General features: G+C 39.7%; 1 protein-coding gene across 3 annotated transcripts in view; it reads left to right on the forward strand.

Moving 5' to 3' along the window:
- LOC126291983 (zinc finger protein 501-like) overlaps window positions 1-19,135 on the forward strand; it is a 128,138-nt gene that overhangs the window by 19,123 nt on the left and 89,880 nt on the right. For all 3 annotated transcript variants that reach the window (XM_049985742.1, XM_049985740.1, XM_049985741.1), the window contains exon 4: window positions 14,207-14,275. In XM_049985742.1, the coding sequence (XP_049841699.1) occupies window positions 14,207-14,275 (69 nt within the window). The remainder of the gene's footprint in view (window positions 1-14,206; window positions 14,276-19,135) is intronic.

Genomic DNA, 19,135 nt, shown 5'->3' on the forward strand with positions numbered 1-19,135 from the left:
ATGCATGACACAGTACAGTAATGCATTTTCAGCTTAGAGTGACGTAAACACTTATAACAGAGAAAACGGCACTTATCAGATCAAAGCAAAATAAGCAGTCGATTCAAACCAGACGAAGCATGTGAAAAAGGAAGCGTACCCGTATAAATATGGACGCATAGCAGTGGCTACCTGGTAAAGCTTAGCTGCTAAGCTTACGACTCGAACCAAACTACTGTAGCTGTATCGTCATTCATTCGACCTAAATTGTGACTCATGTTACAATGGACCAACTTTGTATCGATTTGGAGGTGCGACCTAAAACTTTTCTCTCCCCTTGAATTTCGAGACTCAAATTTCAGGTGCGGCTTAGAGTCAGGAAATTTTTTTTTTTTTCTTTTATATCGAATCTCATTTTTCAGGTGCAGCTTAGATTCAAGTGCGGCTTAGATTTGAGTAAATACGGTATATTTTAATCTTGATTGTCATGTTTAGCCTTTGAGGTGTATATTTTATGTAAAGTTGTGTTTTACTCAAATTCAAGTCACTCTAATTACCAGTACACTCATATATGTTTGTAAAAAGAAAGTAGTGGATGTACATTTTCGTGATGTGAGCAGAAGTTATCTCCTTTTGCTCCAATAAAGCTGCAGAATATGAAGAAGTCAAGCCTTTTGTCGGCTACACACGGCATTTTGAAGGTGCTGGTTAGCAGGACCTCTGTTCAAGAGAGTCAACTACAGTGGTAAGATTAAAAGAAAAAGTTAAATATGTCAGATATTATGTCGGGTAACAGAGCTTGTGAAGTGTTCTGACTCAGCTTCAACTACAAGGAGAGAGCCAGCTGCTACATAAAACCGCGAACCAACAAGAAAAACACTCCAGGGTACAGAAAAGTGGGTACACTATTAAGAGAGATACACAGCTGGCATGGTGTGAGGTGAAGCTCTGTGGGCTGAAGTAAGGAAAAAACTGAATTCTTTTTAGATATGTTACAGTCACATCTTGGAAATCAAATGGACTGATAAGATAACAAATGATGAAGTCCTTAAAGGTGTTTACAGAATACTATTGCAAAAATAAGAGCTCATCTGTGGAGACACAAGGGTCTCGTAAAAGAAATAAAACATGGGTGCATCAATTGAAAGGAATTGTGGTAAGACTATGGCTAAAGTACACAGATCAAATTATGAAAGATGTTGTCTAATTCCTACATGGAAATGAAAAAGAAGGCAGAAAGATGTAGAGATGGGAGATCTGCTGCCATTCAGTCCTCAGATTGCGCTCTAAGGGCATGTATGATGAAGATATTGCAGCAAATGCCTGTTCTGAATGTAAGTTTCTAGGAATGTAGTTATATAGATGATGGACTATTGTGGAGTCAGCAAACAGATAGATATGCATATGTAGTAAATTAAGATCTATTGCACCATTGAACCTATTCCTGTCTTATGGAATTGTATTGTGGAATGGGAGCTGCCAGATCAATATAACAAGGGTCATTGTACAGGAGAAGAGGCTAATGAGAATCATGTGAAAAGTAAAGCCAAGGACATCATACAAAAATCTGATTAATAGTTGTAAAATTATGATTATGTTGGCAAAAGAAGACCCTAAAGTTACAAATAGGGATATGCAAATTCATGATTACTATATAAGACACTGAAAAGACTTTTGTACAGTCGGAGGAGCCTGACTTTAACAGCAAATTCGGTAGTCTCTATATCAAAGGATCAGCTCTTTATTATTCACTTCCAAATTAATTGAAATTGATGTTAGGAAAAAAAAATTAAAAATGGTGTGTATCAAAATGCCCATATAACATGGAACTAATATTTGACTTAAAAATGTAATGATAACTTCTCAAATGTAATTAGAATTATTACTCACAGATATAATAGCAGTCCTCTATTTTCCATTGTTTGATGCATAGCTGTAACTTAGAACTTTCCCTCTTTGTGTGACGTGAAATGTTTAACTTCTTGAAATGTTCCTTTTGTCCATATGTCAGCACTTCTTAGGGTGTTGCGCCTAGTGATACATGCAATTGCAGCCAGAATCGGTGCACTCTTGTTGATGTATGACATGTGAGACAAATTATGCAACATACTGCTTCACAGATTTCTTTGGAAACTTGAATTGGTAGTCGCAGAATGATTCTCTGATACGCAAATAAAATCAGTCTAAATAAGGATTGCCAGCCTCGTTTAACCTTGAGACATGGTTAAACCTCTCATTACTCCAGTGTCAATAATAAAAACCCTACAACAGTCTGGCCACTTTCAGAAAGATTGCTATGTGTGGCAACTGGTTGAAATGTGTTCACTGCTAACAGTTTGTTACACCTCCCCAACCATGTGTGGACGCAGGAGGAGCTGGCTGCAGTTCGTGAACAGCTGAATGTGCTTTTGGCTATGGTCAATCACCTTCAGGCTGCTTTCTTAGTGTGTAGTGGTGGTGAGAATCTTGCACATCATGTGGGACACTTCAGGTGTCACTTTTTTACCTGTGGGCTCTGCTGCTGAGGCACCTCCTAGTGTACCTGATGCAGTGGATCTGCCCTCGTCACAGAGTGAATGGTTCGCATCGCTCGAGGTGGAGGGTCGATGTTAGGACTGGCCGTCTCGCCTTGCCCATTCACCATGTGAGTGGGCAGATGGCAGCTGCTTCAGCAGGGTTCAAGTAGGCACACGGGGAGGGGCTTACTGGTTATCAGGAGCTCCATTGTTAGCATGTTGTGGAGCTCATTCGATTGATAGTGTTCAGTGCTGAAGGAAAGCCAACGTGTTGTGTCCTCACCAGTGGATGCAGCCAGAGCTGGCACGCTGAGACAGTTTCTGACTGGGAGCACAAGGTGTGCTTAGAAGTTCACAGCCCAATCAGCAACCTCTGCACCACCACCAGTAAGATGGACTTCCGCATTGTGATAAGTGGCCGCCACAGGCAGCAACAGATAGTTCATATTCGTCTTTGGCATACAACAGTTCTAGTACAGAGTTCCAAGGTTGCTGTTCGTAGTTACAATTGATACTGGAGATCAGTCTGCGAGACTTAGTCTACAACTGGAGTGCCATAGGTTTTGCACAGGAACAAGTGTTTACTACAGTGATTGACAGCGTGGCATCCAGGATGGACACAGTCTTGTTGACATTGTATTTAGTAACGCACAACTTGCCAGGCCACTGTGTAGTTTTATCTGTTTGCAGGCACATCCAGTGAGTTGCTGTACAACTTCAGTTAAATATTGCAGCACAATAAAGTTAATATTTCTCTGTCACAAATTTATTTGCTGTGTCACAGTTCCTCTGTCCACCACAGAGCACCTAAATCTAATATGACGTGTGTGAGCCGTTTTACCCAGATGACCCACACACATCACAATGTGTACTCAGTATGTCTGCCCCGGGACCTCATCCAAGATGCGGAGGTGGCCTTGCCTATGCCTACCGAGCGTGCAGCATGCAGCCATCTGGAAATTGTGGCTCATGTTCTCATTGACAATGTCTGTCGCATGGGTTCTGAGGCAGTCCTTGGTTCTTACAGGTGGCTAGCAAAGGTGGTGAAAACTGCTGGCCTCTTGTGCAGGGTGCAAGCAGAGCTCACAATTTGCAGCATCGTTCCTAAAGTTGAATGTGTCCTTTTGTTTGGAGCTGAGTGGATGGTCTCAGCCAAAGGCTTTGTCGACTCTGTGACGGTCTTGGCTGCAGATTTCTGGATGTGCGTTGTTGGTGGGGGATTCATAGGACGCCCCATGGAAGGTTAGGGGTGCACTATATCAGGGAAGTAGCTGCTCAGGTAACAGGGTAGTTATGGAGGACATGTGAGTGTTTTCTAGGCTAGATAGTAGTTTGAGGTACTCTGATGAACACTTGCCAGTCAGTATGCAGCAAACAAAGTCAGGTCACATTCAGAGTAAAGACATTTTAACTCTCAAAATTCTATTAATAAACTGTTGAAGTATTTGTAACAAAGTTCCCAAATTTTCTACCCTCCAGGAAAGCTCTCACACTCAAATTTTTCTTGGGACCAAGAGTTCTGAGGTATTTAGCAAATTGTGGACTATATATCTGATTGACAGATTAGAGCCCATAGCATGGGGATTGTTCACAGCAGTTGACAAAAATATCGTCTCTATTGAGGTCAAAGTGGAGTGTAACAGTGAAGTTATCTGGTCACGTATAACAGGTGTATGTCAAACCAAGTTGGATGTTTTTACCAGCCACCCAACTCCACTGTGACTGTTCTAGAGTCACTGTTACACTCTCGGTTCAAAAGAGAGTACACAGATGATGACAAGCAAATGTTAATAGGTCTGTGTGTCTGTGAAAAAATATATGCCTGAAGCATACAACCACTGCTTTCATATCTTAGCAGGGAATACTAGAAAATTCTGGTCCTATGTAAAATCTCTAAGTGGATTCCATTCAGTCCCTTGTTGCCCAGTCTTGTGTGGCAGCTGAAGATAGCAAAATGAATGCCAAAGTTTTAAAGTTCACATTCAAGAAATTGTTCACACAGGGGAATTGTACAAACATATTGTTGCTTGACCATCGAACAGATTCCTGTGTGGATGACATAGTCATAAGCATTCCTGGGTTAGGGAAACAATTGAAAGAGCTGAAAACGAGTAACTCACAAGGTCTGGATGGAATCCTAATTCATTTTTACAAAGAGTACTCTGTTGCACTGGCCCATTACATAGCTTGCATTTATTGTGAATCTCTTGTCCAGTCCCAAGAAACTGGAAAAATGTGCAAGTGACTCCTGCATATAAGAATCGTAACAGAATGGAGCCACAAAATTACCGACCAATATACCTAGAATTGGTTTGCTGCAGAATCCTTGAAAACATTCTCAGTTCAAATATAATAAATTCTTTTGAGACGATGAGACAGAGAACCTTATGTCTCTTAATAAGTATGGTTTTAAAAAATGTGGCTCCGCGATGGTGAAGAACATTCACCACCTCACCATCAGAGACAAGAGCATCGTCAGGAGTGCCCCAGAGGGTGTGACAGGACTGCTGTTGTTCTCTATATACATAAATGATGTGGCAGACAGTGTGGGCAGCAATCTGTGGTTGTTTGCTGATGATGGTGTGGTGTATGGTAAGGTGTCAAAGTGACTGTAGGAAGATGCAAGATGACTAAGACAAAATTTCTAGTTGATGTAATAAATGGCAGCTAGTTCAAAATGTGGGAAAATGTAAGTTAATGCAGATGAGTAAGAAAAAAACCTGTAGTGTTTAGATACCGCATTAGTAATATACTGCTTGTTACAATCAAGTCTCTTTAAATATCTGGGTATAACATTGCAAAGCAGTATGAAATGGAATGAGCATGTGAGGACTGTAGTAGGGAAGGTGGATGGTTGACTTCAATTTATTGGAAGAATTGTAGGAAATGTGGTTCTTCTGTAAAGGAGTCCATTTATAGGATGCTGGTGCAACCTATTCTTGAACACTGCTCAAGTGTTTGGGATCCATTGGATTGACCGAGGACATCAAAGCAATTTAGAAGCAGGCTGTTAGATTTCTTACCAGTTGGTTCAAATACCATGTAAGTGTTACGGAGATGCTTCAGGACTCAAATGGGAACCCCCAGAGGGAAGGCAACATTCTTTTCGAGGAACACTATTGAGAAAATTTAGAGAACTGGCATTTGAAACTGATTGCTGAATGATTCTACTGCCACCAACATATATTGTGCGTAAGGACCATGAAGTTAAGATACAAGAAATTAGGGCTTATGCGGAGGCATATAGATAGTCATTTTTCCCTCACTCTATTTGTGAGTGGAACAGGAAGTGAAATGACTAGTAATGGTACAGGTTACCCTCTGCCACAAACCATGTGGTGGCTTACAGAGTTCTGCATAGATATAGATATATATGTAGATGTAGAACTGGCTGCTACCAACTACCGGCCATAGTGTCCACCATAACAAAACAGGAATACAGCCCAAAATCTAAAGGGAGAAGGTCACATGAAAATACAACAATCAGATTTCCATAGAAATGTATATAATTTATTGGCTTCAGTGAAAAGTTCATGAAGACCATCTCATTCATCGAATACGTGTGTGTAGCCAGCTACTTAGCTTTACTTTGAGATCTTTGTCTACTGAGTGACTGCACACTCACTAAACAGCAACTGTCGTAGAAAACTGGAATAGTTAAACCTGAAATCCATGACTGCACACAGGAATGCAGCTTCAATTTTCCATATCGTAAGAAATATCTCAGTGGATCATAAAGGATCCTCCTCTCCTGACTTCTGAAGCACACTACAGAAACCCCAGGTTTGCCCCAGATGCACATGAGTTCTACCCCTGCCCCCTCTCCCCCCTCCAGAGGCTGCAGGCTGATTCTTATATTTCATGAATTCCAAACAGGTCCACAAAATTATTAGGCCTCTCAGCCAATCAGATTCAGGAAAAGAATGTTGGCATTCTCACTGGCCATTTACTGCTTCCACTTATAACTCTTCTGCAAAGCGCTGCTTCACCCTAGGACTTTTAGGGGTTGTTTGGCAAAGACCATCATGGGAAAATCAAACTCCACTGAACCAGCCTCCTATGCCCACACTACTAGCCGCTTAGGAGGATTAGGGAAAGCCAGCCCCTCAGCTCCAATTGAAGACAGCTTCCTTCCTTCAGAAACTAGCTTTACCTGAGACAATAGCCACAGGAAAAGCACACTGGTGTGCGGAGTGAATAAAACATATTACATTTTGTGTATAAAAAAAAAGTACATGTTCATTAAGCATTTCTTATATTGGTGCTTTAATTCCTGACCATGTTGGATATTATCAGAAAAAGTATTGCTGTTTACATTGAGCTCAATGTGGGAAAATTAATTACCAGGTTTGAAGTTTGTATTAGGGATTGACAGAGCTTCCATTTGGAGTTACACCTCCAGCTCTGCCAGTTTTTGAATGGAGGCTTTACCAACAGCTAAAAGTGTGAACTTGAAAATTAAACAATCAAAATGTCAAGTAACAACAACAGCAGTGACAGCTCTGTACCTCAGACAGATGAGGGACATTGCCACAACCAGAGCTGCCTCAGCACACCACAGAAGAATGACCACTACTGAGATTAGTGGAATTTACTGAGAACATTCTGTGAATTAGCTGACAGTTAGAGACCCAAATTATCCTCAAAGCCAGTCTTTAAATGCAGTCTTTCCTGTGCCTTTCAGTTACTCTGTATGTCATGCAGTCTGCATTTAACAGCCACTCATGACTCTGAAAGCTGATCACAATGAAACCTAAGAGAAATGTGATCTTACTTAAGACAACACAAATACTGCAGAATCTAACATTTCCAAGAGAAGCTATTCCAAAACATATGTGTGACTATGGTATTGAAAGGGCATTTAAAATCTGTACATATTGCTGAATATGAAGATTGCAGATGCTCAAACATGGAGGAAGTGTTGCCTCATTATCCTGCAGGTGAAACTACACTACTGGCCATTAAAATTGCTACACCAATAAGAAATGCATATGATAAACGAGTATTCATTGGACAAATATATTATACTAGAACTGACATGTGATTACATTTTCACGCAATTTGGGTGCATAGATCCTGAGAAATCAGTACCTAGAACAACCACCTCTGGCCATAATAATGGCCTTGCTACACCTGGGCATTGAGTCAAACAGAGCTTGGATGGCGTGTACAGGTACAGCTGCCCATGCAGCTTCAACACGATACCACAGTTTTGCAAGAGTAGTGACTGGCATATTGTGACGAGCCAGTTGCTCGGCCACCGTTGACCAGACGTTTTCAGTTGGTGAGAGATCTGGAGAATGTTATGGCCATGTCAGCAGTCGAACATTTTCTGTATCCAGAAAGGCCTGTACAGTACCTGCAACATGCGGTCATGCACTATCGTGCTGAAATGTAGGGTTTTGCAGGGATCAAATGAAGGGTAGAGCCGCAGGTTGTAACACATCTGAAATGTAACGACCACTGTTCAAAGTGCCGACAATGCGAGCAACAGGTGACTGAGATGTGGCACCTCATACCATCACGCCAGGTGATACGCCAGTATGGTGATGACGAATACACACATCCATAGTGCGTTCACCACAATGTTGCCAAACACGGATGCGACTATCATGATGCTGTAAACAGAACCTGGATTCATCTGAAAAAATGATGTGTTGCCATTTGTGTACCAAGGTTCGTTGTTGAGTACACCATCGCAGGCGCTCCTGTCTGTGATGCAGTGTCAAGGGCAACTGTAGCCATGGTCCCCAAGCTGATAGTCCATGCTGCTGCAAACGTCCTCGAACTGTTAGTGCAGATTGTTGTTGTCTTGCAAACGTCCCCATCTGTTGACTCAGGGATCGAGACGTGGCTGCACAATCCGTTATAGTCATGCAGATAAGATGCCTGTCATCTCGACTGCTAGTGATACGAGGCTGTTGGGATCCAACACGGCATTCCGTATTACCCTCCTGAACCCACCGATTCCATATTCTGCTAACAGTCATTGGCACTCGACCAACGCGAGAAGCAATGTCATGATACGTTAACCACAATTGCAATAGGCTATGATCCGACCTTTATCAAAGTCGGAAACATGATGGTACGCATTTCTCCTTCTTACACGAGGCATCACAACAATGTTTCACTAGGGAATGCCGGTCAACTGCAGTTTGTGTATGAGAAATCGGTTGGAAACTTTCCTCATGCCAGCACGTTGTAGGTGTCGCCATCGGCACCAACCTTGTATGAATGCTCTGAAAAGCTAATCGTTTGCATATCACAACATCTTCTTCCTGTCGGTTAAATTTCGCGTCTGTAGCACGTCAAATTTGTGGTGCAGGAATTTTAATGGCCAGTAGTGTAAGAAAGAGGCAACTTCAAGATAATCTGTGATCAAAAATTAAGGCCGTGACATGTTGAATCCAATGTAAAAAGAAACTGACAAGTTGATTTGTAGAGTGGTTTCCCTTCAAGACCATCCTTTCTGAGGTTTCAGTGCTTAGTACAATTTGTTGCTGGAACAATTTATTTCTACAGTCTCAGTTGTGTGACATAAATAACTGTTAACTAATTTCAATCATTTGTACTAATCTCAGTGTTTGTGACTAGTGATCAGAATCTTTTGGACAAAAGTAATCATCCAGACATAAATAATTTTAAAGACATTCTAACACAATTGCATCTAAGCTGTTATAACTAGTTCTGTTGCTACATAAAATGTTAATAGTAGTACTAGCATGAAAGTTTATTGAGGGTTTGATGCTGATATTTTAGAAACTCTTAACTATGTAATTTTTGGCTGATTTTTTTTTACCTTGAATATTGTAACCACTTACGAATTGTGAACACCTAGATCTGAAGATGATCATTATATGTGACTGATACTTGATATGAATAGTTTATGTAATGGAACTGAGATTGTAAAAATACGCTTTTGTTAAAATGAACAGTTGCTGTATTTCTCATAGCAGTGACATCCTTTAGCAGTTTTATGCCAAATTACCAGTAAATGGATTTGTTTCAATATGTGTGTTTCCATTATATATTTTAGTCATTAATTACATAAGTAATTGATGATACAACTAATTTTGTTAAATAAATGCATAAATTTACAATTTTACACAAGTACACAGGGTGTGTCCGGAAAGCAATACGTTGCAGTTTCTTTGTTATGGGACAAACTGGGTGTAGAGGGCTTGAGGGCCCTTAGCTTTCCAGTAGTATGTTGCTCAATTGTCACATGCTCTAGGAGGGTTGGACGGCTATTTCTGTGGACCCCCACATAGACATCACATCAGACATACAGTGGAGGGAAACTTTAGAGCTATGCTGTGCAATAAAATTTTGCATGAAACTCAGCAAGTCACCACTGGACACTTTTGGAATGCTTAAGGAAGCTTTTAGGGATGATTGCCTTACTAGATGTCAGTTCAAACAGGTGGAACAAGATGTTCAGAGAAGATTTGGATGAGGTTACCATGCAGGAAGCTCGTCAACTTCGCGAATCGGGTTGCCAGTTACTGAAATCAAACCACAGTATGAGTGTTCACTCTATGTCAGAATTACTTGACTAGCCAAAAATGGTTGTTCATGAGGTAGTATTGAAAGACGTGGGTGTGCAGAAGATTTGTGCAATACTGGTGCCTGAACTTCTGACCAATGCACAGAAGCAACATTGAGTGGAAGTGTGTGAAGAATTTGAGCAACTCTGTGAAGATGATTCCAATATCCTTGACAGTGTGATCATTGCATATTAGTTACTCGTCTTTCAATAAGATCCAATGTCAAAGTGGCAGAGTGTGGAATGGAACATGTCATCATTGCCGTACTAGGAGGAGGCTCGCACAAGTGAGTCCTGTCTGAGTCCTTGCTCATTGCTTTTCTATGCAAAGGTAATGGTTCAACATGTTTTTTTTCCCCCAAGGACATATCTTCAATGCTCAGTTCTACAAGGAAGTGGTCCAGAAAATGAATCACTGTGTCACCCATGTACAGTAGGAGTTCCGTGCTTCATGGAAACTGCACCACTACAAGGCACCATCTCACACCGCCTTTGTTGTCATGGTCTACCTGACCCAGGCCAGTATGAAAATGGTGCTGCAGTAGCCCTACAGTCCTGAGATGGCCATGGCAGATTTTTTGTGTTTTCGACTGAAAAGGGACCTCAAAAGAAAGCATCTCAAGTCGGTTGACAATGCACAACGTACTTCACAGGTTCCCTGGCGAGCTTGTCAACTGAGGAATTCCAGAAAGCTTATGAATCATGGCAATTGCACTGGTAAAAATTTGTTGGTGCAAAAGGGTTATGCTTTGAAGAATTTCAAATTTTTGAACCTATCCAATCAATAAATTAAAAAAAAGTGATGTGTTACTTGCCGAACAAACCATGTATTGTTTTCCAGAAATGATAATTACCTGAATATCACCTCCTGCTGTAGTGCCAATAAAACCACCTCAGTTTTGTCTGTGGTGTGTGTAGTCCTTCGAAAATAATTTGCTTACTGAAGTTTGTCATGGCAATAATAAATGAGTGGTGTCACTGATTTGGATATTCTCAACTTTTATATTTGTCATAAGTATTAGTAGTCTTTGAAAATAGTATAATTTTGCTGTAAAGTACTGTTGCTGGCAGTCCTCAGTTACTCTGAGAGCACAGGTGTGAAAAGTTATTTCCACTGATGCTGTAAATTTTTAGTCGGGCATACTAATGGAGGTCTTTTCATTACTGTATTGGTATGCAAGTGAGAAAGTGGCTGTGTGATGCATTCTTTAGAGAGAGATGGAGAATGGTTTGCAGCATAGCCAGTGTTTTCTCTATCTCTGTCCCACTCATCACACTCCAGCCGTTTCGTACCATGGAAACTAACAACCCCAGGGTTGGCACCACATTGTGCCACTGTTTCTGCTTCTAACTCTCCCTAGGAAAATGTCACCTCTTAATGTAGTACTTGTCATGTTTGCTTCATGCCATGCATAACAAACGTTACAGTTGCAAAGTACCTTCACTGTATCTAAACTAACACGAAAATTAGTGCTAAATGTTCTATGTTCTCAGTAACCACATGCTGCATGCAGACTTGGTAATATGATTCTGTTGGGTATAGCATGATGTGGTACTCTCTCCCTTGCTACTGTGCATTGGCCCTCCACACACCTCATTGTGTTCACGTCACGGTAGCACCATTCTGGTGAGTTTCCCCCAGGAACCACAAGGCAGAATGTAGAGCGTACCGATACCAGATACTGGCTTCGTCCTGTTGCATAATAATGATATGGCATGTGATGTCATATGTGTGCAGGCAGAAAAATAGCAGAACACTGACAGTGTTTCTTTTGTTTCTACATTTTGGAATGTGTGTTCTGGTAACAGACTGGCCTGTAGTGTAACTAAAGGTCAAGGTTAGTTTTGAAGTTGACAGTTTGGCTATGAGTTGGTGAAGCTAACTAATATGAATACAAAATATTAGGTGTGGTGACATACTAATTTTAGAAGACAGAATGGACTGTTGGCTTTATGGCATTGCAACCAAATTTCGTATCAAAAGTTCAAAGGTGGTTCACCCAGAAGATGTAGCATCAGTGTCAAACATTTCCAATAAACATTATAAGGTGAAGTAACAACTATAGGCTCCATGATTTGAAGCAACAAGATATCTAATGACTCAATGAAGGTGAAAAAAAGAGATTATGATGATTGCTTTGGCACAACAAATTCGTCTTGCAGATGGATGATTCCACCGATGTCGCTGAGCTCGCCATCTTGCTGACAATAGTATGATATCCGTATAAACATTAACTCAAAGACAGCTTGCTTATGTGCACTTCGCTGACAATTAATGCTGCCAAAGAAGAATTTTTTAATGCAATTATCAATTTTTTTGAAATAAACTACTTAGTTGTAATCATTGTATCAATATTTGTGCAGATGGGGCTGAAACAGTCATTGATAAAGCAGCTGGAGTGGTATAACTAATAAAAAGGAAAGTCCCAAACCATAGTTCCAGTTGCTATATCCTGCATAGACGAGAACTCATGGTAAAAAAGGTGTACCTGAAACTGGTTCGTGATGGAACAGTGTCTGCCTCTGTAGTGTAGCGGTAGCATTACCGCCTACCATGCGAGTCGTGCCCGGGTTCAATTCCCGGCAGGAGACTGGGTGTTTTGTGTTTTTCATCATCACTGATACGCAAGTCACCGAAGTGGCACCACCTAAAAAGACTTGCAGTTCGGTGGTCAAACCCCGAAGAGGATATCCCGGCCAATAAATGCCATACAATCACTTCACTTCACTTGATGAAAGAGTAAAAATAATCAGTTATGTTAAATCATGCCCTTGTCAGTGATGTCAATTTTCAGTATTGTGTGCAGTTGTGGGGGCAGATATGAAATACAAGTGCTTCATCTGAGGTTAGGTGATCTACTCAGACTAAAGCTTTAACAAGATTATTCAAACTAATAGCTAAGTTTATGGGCTTTTATGACAGAATATTTTTTAAAAAATATTTTTTAATAGAAAGACCATTTGAGTGATGTGAATTGGTTGTTCAGTCTAGCTTTTTGCCAGATATATTTGGAAAAAATAATTAATTAAATCTATCTTCAAAAGACAAAAGCAACAGTTTTCAATACAATAATAAAATAATCAACTTGTTTTTGTTGGCAATAAAGAACTAGAAAACTTGGTCTAATGTCTCCATGGTATGTGTGCATCTTTTGCGATGTGGTGTATTTTCCAGAAGAGCAGACTACTAAGCCGAAAATGAATTTACAGCTGCAGTAGCCTTTTGTACCAAATTTTCAGTAGCCATAAAAATGTGTCAAACGAAACCTGTGAATGCTTTTTAGAAATGACATCACATTCAAGCATGGAATCATTGTTCAAAATGATGATTTTTGGTGCAGGATTCAGGATAAACATCCTTACCTTGCCCTACAGGCTGTGACTGTTCTTCTGCCATTCCCAACAACATGCTTGTGTGAAATGGGATCCTCAGCATTTGCAGCTTCACCACAACAGACTGAGCCTGACATCTGTCTTCAACTCTCTTTTGCCAAGCCCGACACTAAACATTTGGTCAGAAATAAAAAGCTTCATACCTGCCATCAGATGATATCAATTTTATCAGTTTACATTGGAATGAATACAGTTTTATTTTCTTTATTATATTATTGTGTACTGTTTTATAGATTGTTGAAGTAGTCAGTAATGTATGACATACCTATTTGTGTATAATTTTCACTGAATAATTGTAACTCAATAATAAACATGTTAGGGCTTCGTAAAATATTTAGTATTTCAAAAGGGTTCCATCACCAAAAACGTTTGGGAACTGCAGCTGTAGGATCGAAGAGAAACTAGTTTTGGTGAAATAAATCATTCACTCAGAAAGGGTAGTAGGTTGCAGTTTTATCTTCAGTGATATGGACACAAATTGATACCATCAAAAACTGTGTAGAAATGCCACCAAACCTGCAATGTGAAAGATTGAGTTCATCCCTTTCTGTCAGTTAATTTAATTTCAGTGCATTTAATTCCTTCCATGTGTATCCCTAGTGTCAGGGCAGACACGGTTGTCACATTAAGTGGGAAATTTGGGTTCCGGTCGCAGTCTGGCACAGATTATTTTATTGTTGTGACATAATCATTTATATTCAATAGACTGGTTTCATCTGTGTTTCTTGTGCTCTGAATTTTACCTGTGCTTAACTCTTTTCATTTCATTCAGATGGAGGCTGACCCAGTTGCATCTCCAGAGCAGGGGTTCGAGTATGTATCCGTTAAGGAAGAAGCTCCGGTAAGTACAAAAATTCATCTCTCTCTACATCTAAATATATTCTCCATAAGCCACTGTGTGTGTCTCGCTTGACAAGGCAAAGAGTCAGAACAGTGCTTTTGCAAAGGATGCATTTGATTTCCTACCTTGTCCTCATCCTTATCCTGTAAAACTGATTTTTCAAAATTCCTGGCTATTTTTATTGACCAGAACTTGAATGGGGGGTCACATACTGCAGGTCTTTTTAAACACTTGAGTTTAGCAACATTAGCTCAATGTGTAATTGCTGATAAGGTGATTTAAGGATTAGAAAAATAGCTTTGCATGCTTCCATTATTTGATGTCAAATGGAATAATTTTGTGGTTTGATTCCAACATAGACACAAAGTATGCATTGCACAAAAACATGCTGTAAGGATAAAATCTTGTGTCCATCCGTGAATTTAAAGTACTGTTTAGAAAATACTAACAATAAGTTTACTCTCTTATGCAGTTATTTGTGAAGAATGAGGCACATTTTAAAAATAATAGTAGGATTCATAAACATATCATTAGAACAGAAATTGTAACTTCATGATGAAGCTTGTATGGTTAACTACCTGTTAGCTGCTGCTTCACTTGCATATTGATGGTTTTGTTTTGATGAGTGATGGTGAGTAAATAAGCTAGTAATCTTAAGAGATCTCTGTGTATATAATGTGTGTGTTTGTGTGTTATTTTATTGTGCCTGTCTTCCGGCGCTTTCCTGCTTGGTAAGTCTGGGAATCTTTGTTTTTAATATAATGGTGTAGAGACATACGTATAAAATGTATGTGGTGCCAGTATGTAGGTACATAATGAATGTCTTTGCATCATTTTGCTGTACGTCAGATCTGAAAGTATAAAATGTATGTGGTGCCAGTATGTAGGTACATAATGAATGTCTTTGCATCATTTTGCTGTACATCAGATCTAAAAGTATGCATTATATTTTCTAATATTATTTATAAATGGCTCAACTTTCATGCAGAAGTAGAGATTTTAGGGGTTTCTCTGGCTCACCTAGTACTGACAGAGCAACACATGCCAACTGTTTCTCCCTTCCATTTGAGTGTAATGATACCTACATTTTTTATCGATCCCCTCTAATGACTAATATATGATTAACATAGTCCATTAATAGGTCATAATCAAATACAGCCTCACCTAAAGCCTCCCATGTTCCACGTGTAAAAGTATTATTCTGTTTCTCATACAGTATTTAAGTGATGCTGTTATTGTGAGTCTTAAAGCATCTTGGAAACTGTAAAGAATGTGTGGTGCTCAGCATCTAAAATCCGATGAGCTTGTAACTGTTGTAATGTCTCCATAGCTCTTAAGGCCACCTTATGTTCTGCATCCTAGTTCTGGACATGAGATTGTTCTGAGGTTTGTGGGATTCAAGTACATATCTTTTGCAGCTTGAGCTCTCTTAGATCTATGCGCTAAACCAGACATACGTTTGCAAGGCTTATAGTAATAGAGTAAATATGGTTTTCAGGCTTACAGTTTGATTTTCTTGCTTCCCACCAAACTCACCAGCTATGCCAGGAGCCGTAGGAACTCAATATCATAAACCATGCACACAATAACATTGAATTTGAACTATCAGAGAATAATCTATAAACACTAAGAGTTTGTGACTATCATGCCAGTGTTGTGTGCATGCCACTCATATACACCACATTTAACAATGTTAATAACACTCATGAGGATATAACTTTCTAAGGTAGCCTATGGTCTTCCTCAGGGTTCAAACTATCTCCATAAAAAATACTGTCGGAATTGGTTCAGCAATTCAGTCATGAAAATGTAATTGAATGAGTTGCTTTCACAATTAATAATACTAGTGTTAGTATTGAAGTATAGATTAAATATGTTGAGAATTGAATAAGCATTGTATTAATTATGTTGAATAATATTACATAGAACACATCAAACAGTGTAAGTTTTTCACAAATATCATGAAGTTTGAAAGTGAAAGAGTAAGTAACTTTTTCAAAGAGGAAATATTTTTCCCTAATTTGTATTCTGCTAGTCAATAAAAAACTTGTACCACACACTTTTTAAAGTAGCCTACCTTCTTCATCAGCATTCAAGCTATCTCACCCAAATTTCGTGGAGATCGGTTCAGTGGTTTAGTCATGAAAACATAACAGACAGAGTTACTTTTGCATTTATAATGTTAGCAAGGAAGATGGATTGTAAAATGAAATGAAATGTGCATTGGCTGGGAGACCCTGGTTGGTAAGTTCAGAAGTGTAGTTAAGTCTGTTTATTTGACACCACTATGGTGAGTTGCAGATTGATGATAATAAAATGATGAGGACATGCACACATCAAGACATGAGCAAAAATATGGATGGAAAAAAAAAAGATCCAAGTGGGAATCGAGCTCTCAAACCCATGGTTGTGACACAGCAGTGCTAACTGCCTTACCATGAACCGTTCATGCAAATTGTGATAAATTTCTGAAGTCAAAGAATAAATAGCTTTTTCAAAGAGTAATTATTATTCTATATTTTGTGTTATATTCTTCAAATCAATAAATAGGTTGTACTACACACTTTCTACAGTAGCTTATGTTCTTCCTTCAAGCTATCCCCATGCCAAATTGTATCAACATTGATTCAGCAGTTTAGTTGTGAAAGCATTACAGACTGAGATACTTTCATATTTATGATATTAGTACGGATTATTATGACTGTGCTATCATATATGTAATGACACAATAGGTGCAGTATACTGCATCTTCTCAGGTTTGAAGATGATCATTGTTGACCAAAATTAATAACTTGATTGATAAATATTTGTTCCCTGTGACAGGATGTATAGAATAAATAAAAATAGCCTTCACAACCAATAACTTAACCTTAGTCTTGCACAGAAAAGAGTAAAGCATGCAGCCATGAAAATATTTGACCACCTATTGTGTGCAAAAATGTGCTGACACATAATGAAAGTTTTAAAAACAAACTGAATTCATTTCTGCTTGACAGCTCCTAATGCTGCACTGATGAATTTCTGGATTGATATTATCTGTGTGTTTGGGTTGTATATATCAAGTCTTTTTGTAGATTAAGATCCAAAAGTATTTACTGAAATGACCGGCATGTTGCTGTATTTTTACATAGAAACTCTATTTCAGTTGTTCTCGGAGTCTTTTCTGGCAACATGCTTCAATAAAATCTTCTCAGTTTACAAGTCGTGTCACTTCAAACAAAATACTCGAACTTTCAATGGTGGATCAGGCATTGTCATCAGGAGTTAAAATTACTGACTGCAAGTGCTGGCACAGAATTTTTCTGATACTGGGTGAGTCAAAAAGAACTTTACAACTTTGGAACTAAATAGAAATTTTTTCAGATAACTTACAAAATTGGTAGATTTATCATTTTATAGCAAACAACTCCAAGTTTGATCCATGGAGGGTATCAGTGTCCCTTTCCACCACCAGGAGCAGCAGTATAGTGCACAGTTACAATGGCTATTTTCGCTGGTGCAGAGCATGCTTGCTGAATGTTTTAGTTTTATGAAACGAACTCTGTAACAACTATTCAGACTAGAGAACCTCCGAGCAGGCCCTACAATTTACTCTTGGCACAAGAACTTTGTTCAATGTGTCTTTGATAATGGCTTACCAGGCTGATGGATTGCCTGTGAAGGGCCAATTGCATGGCCATGTCGCTCTCCAGACTTGACACCACTGGATTTCTTTCCCCGGGATTTCATGAAAGACCATGTGTATGTTTCTCCCCAATGAAACGACTTAGCTCGCTGAGAAAAATTGAATCTACATTGCTACTGCGCAAGTTACACCCAATCTGCTGCAACAATTGTGGGAAGAAATTGATTACCAGCGGGATGTTGGCATATCACAAATGGTTGTCACATCAAACCAAAATGATACTTGATACTTTTATGTAAAACTTGACATTGTTTGCTGCAAAATGACATGTCTACCGAGTCTGTAAGTTATCTCAATAAATTTCTATATCATTTGAAAGTTGTGAAGTCCATTTTGACCCACCCTATGTAGATGCAATGGCAGTGTTTTGAACCTTCCAGACAGGACTGGCATGACGCACGTGCGGAAGGTGAGTCGGACAGCTCCCAGCCGCTCCACCCACAACGGAACCAAGTGACGTCGGACGGTGTGAGGGGCTGGCATCGTGTTTGCCGCTGCCGCATCACTACAAGCATCGAGCATCTGTCTTTGCCTTTGCTCAGTGTCTAAAACCTGGCCCCATTCCCTCCCAAGTGTGTGTCTCTGGTCTCCCATCTTTTCAAGTTGTATTTTGTGCCTGTTTTCAAGGCAATGTTCAGCCACAGATGACTTCACAAGATGCTGTCATGTAAGTAATGTGAATGCTCTGTACAGTGTTCGGCAACAGTGCGGATAGTTTGATTTATTTAAATGTTGCTACAAACACAGGTGACACCATAAATGCCAGGAACCTGAAGATCTGTCTTGTCTTTAATGGGGCTTAACATGCGTCTTACCTTTGTGGTGGGGCAGAGCACTCATCTCAGTCCGTATCTCTTCGGCAGCTGTGGCTGAACATTGCCTAAAAAATGGGCATAAAATACAATTTGAAAAGACGAGAGAGTTTGCTCGAGTGCCATCATATTGGGATTCTGCTTTAAAAGACATGGCCAATATTAGAATAAACAACAACAGTTTTGAAAGAGACCGAGGATACACACTTAGTAAAGTATGAGATCAGGCTTTGGACAGTAAGCAAAAGTGAAGATGAAGGCTAGATGCTTGTAGGGGTGTGGGAGTGGCAGTTCCAAATGCAGCAACAGCCTCTTGCTCCGTCTGACATGACTCGGTTCCTCAGCAGAATGGAGCTGCTGGAA

Source organism: Schistocerca gregaria, chromosome 9 (genome assembly GCF_023897955.1).
Source record: "Schistocerca gregaria isolate iqSchGreg1 chromosome 9, iqSchGreg1.2, whole genome shotgun sequence".
In the NCBI taxonomy this organism is placed as follows: Eukaryota; Metazoa; Arthropoda; class Insecta; order Orthoptera; family Acrididae; genus Schistocerca; species Schistocerca gregaria.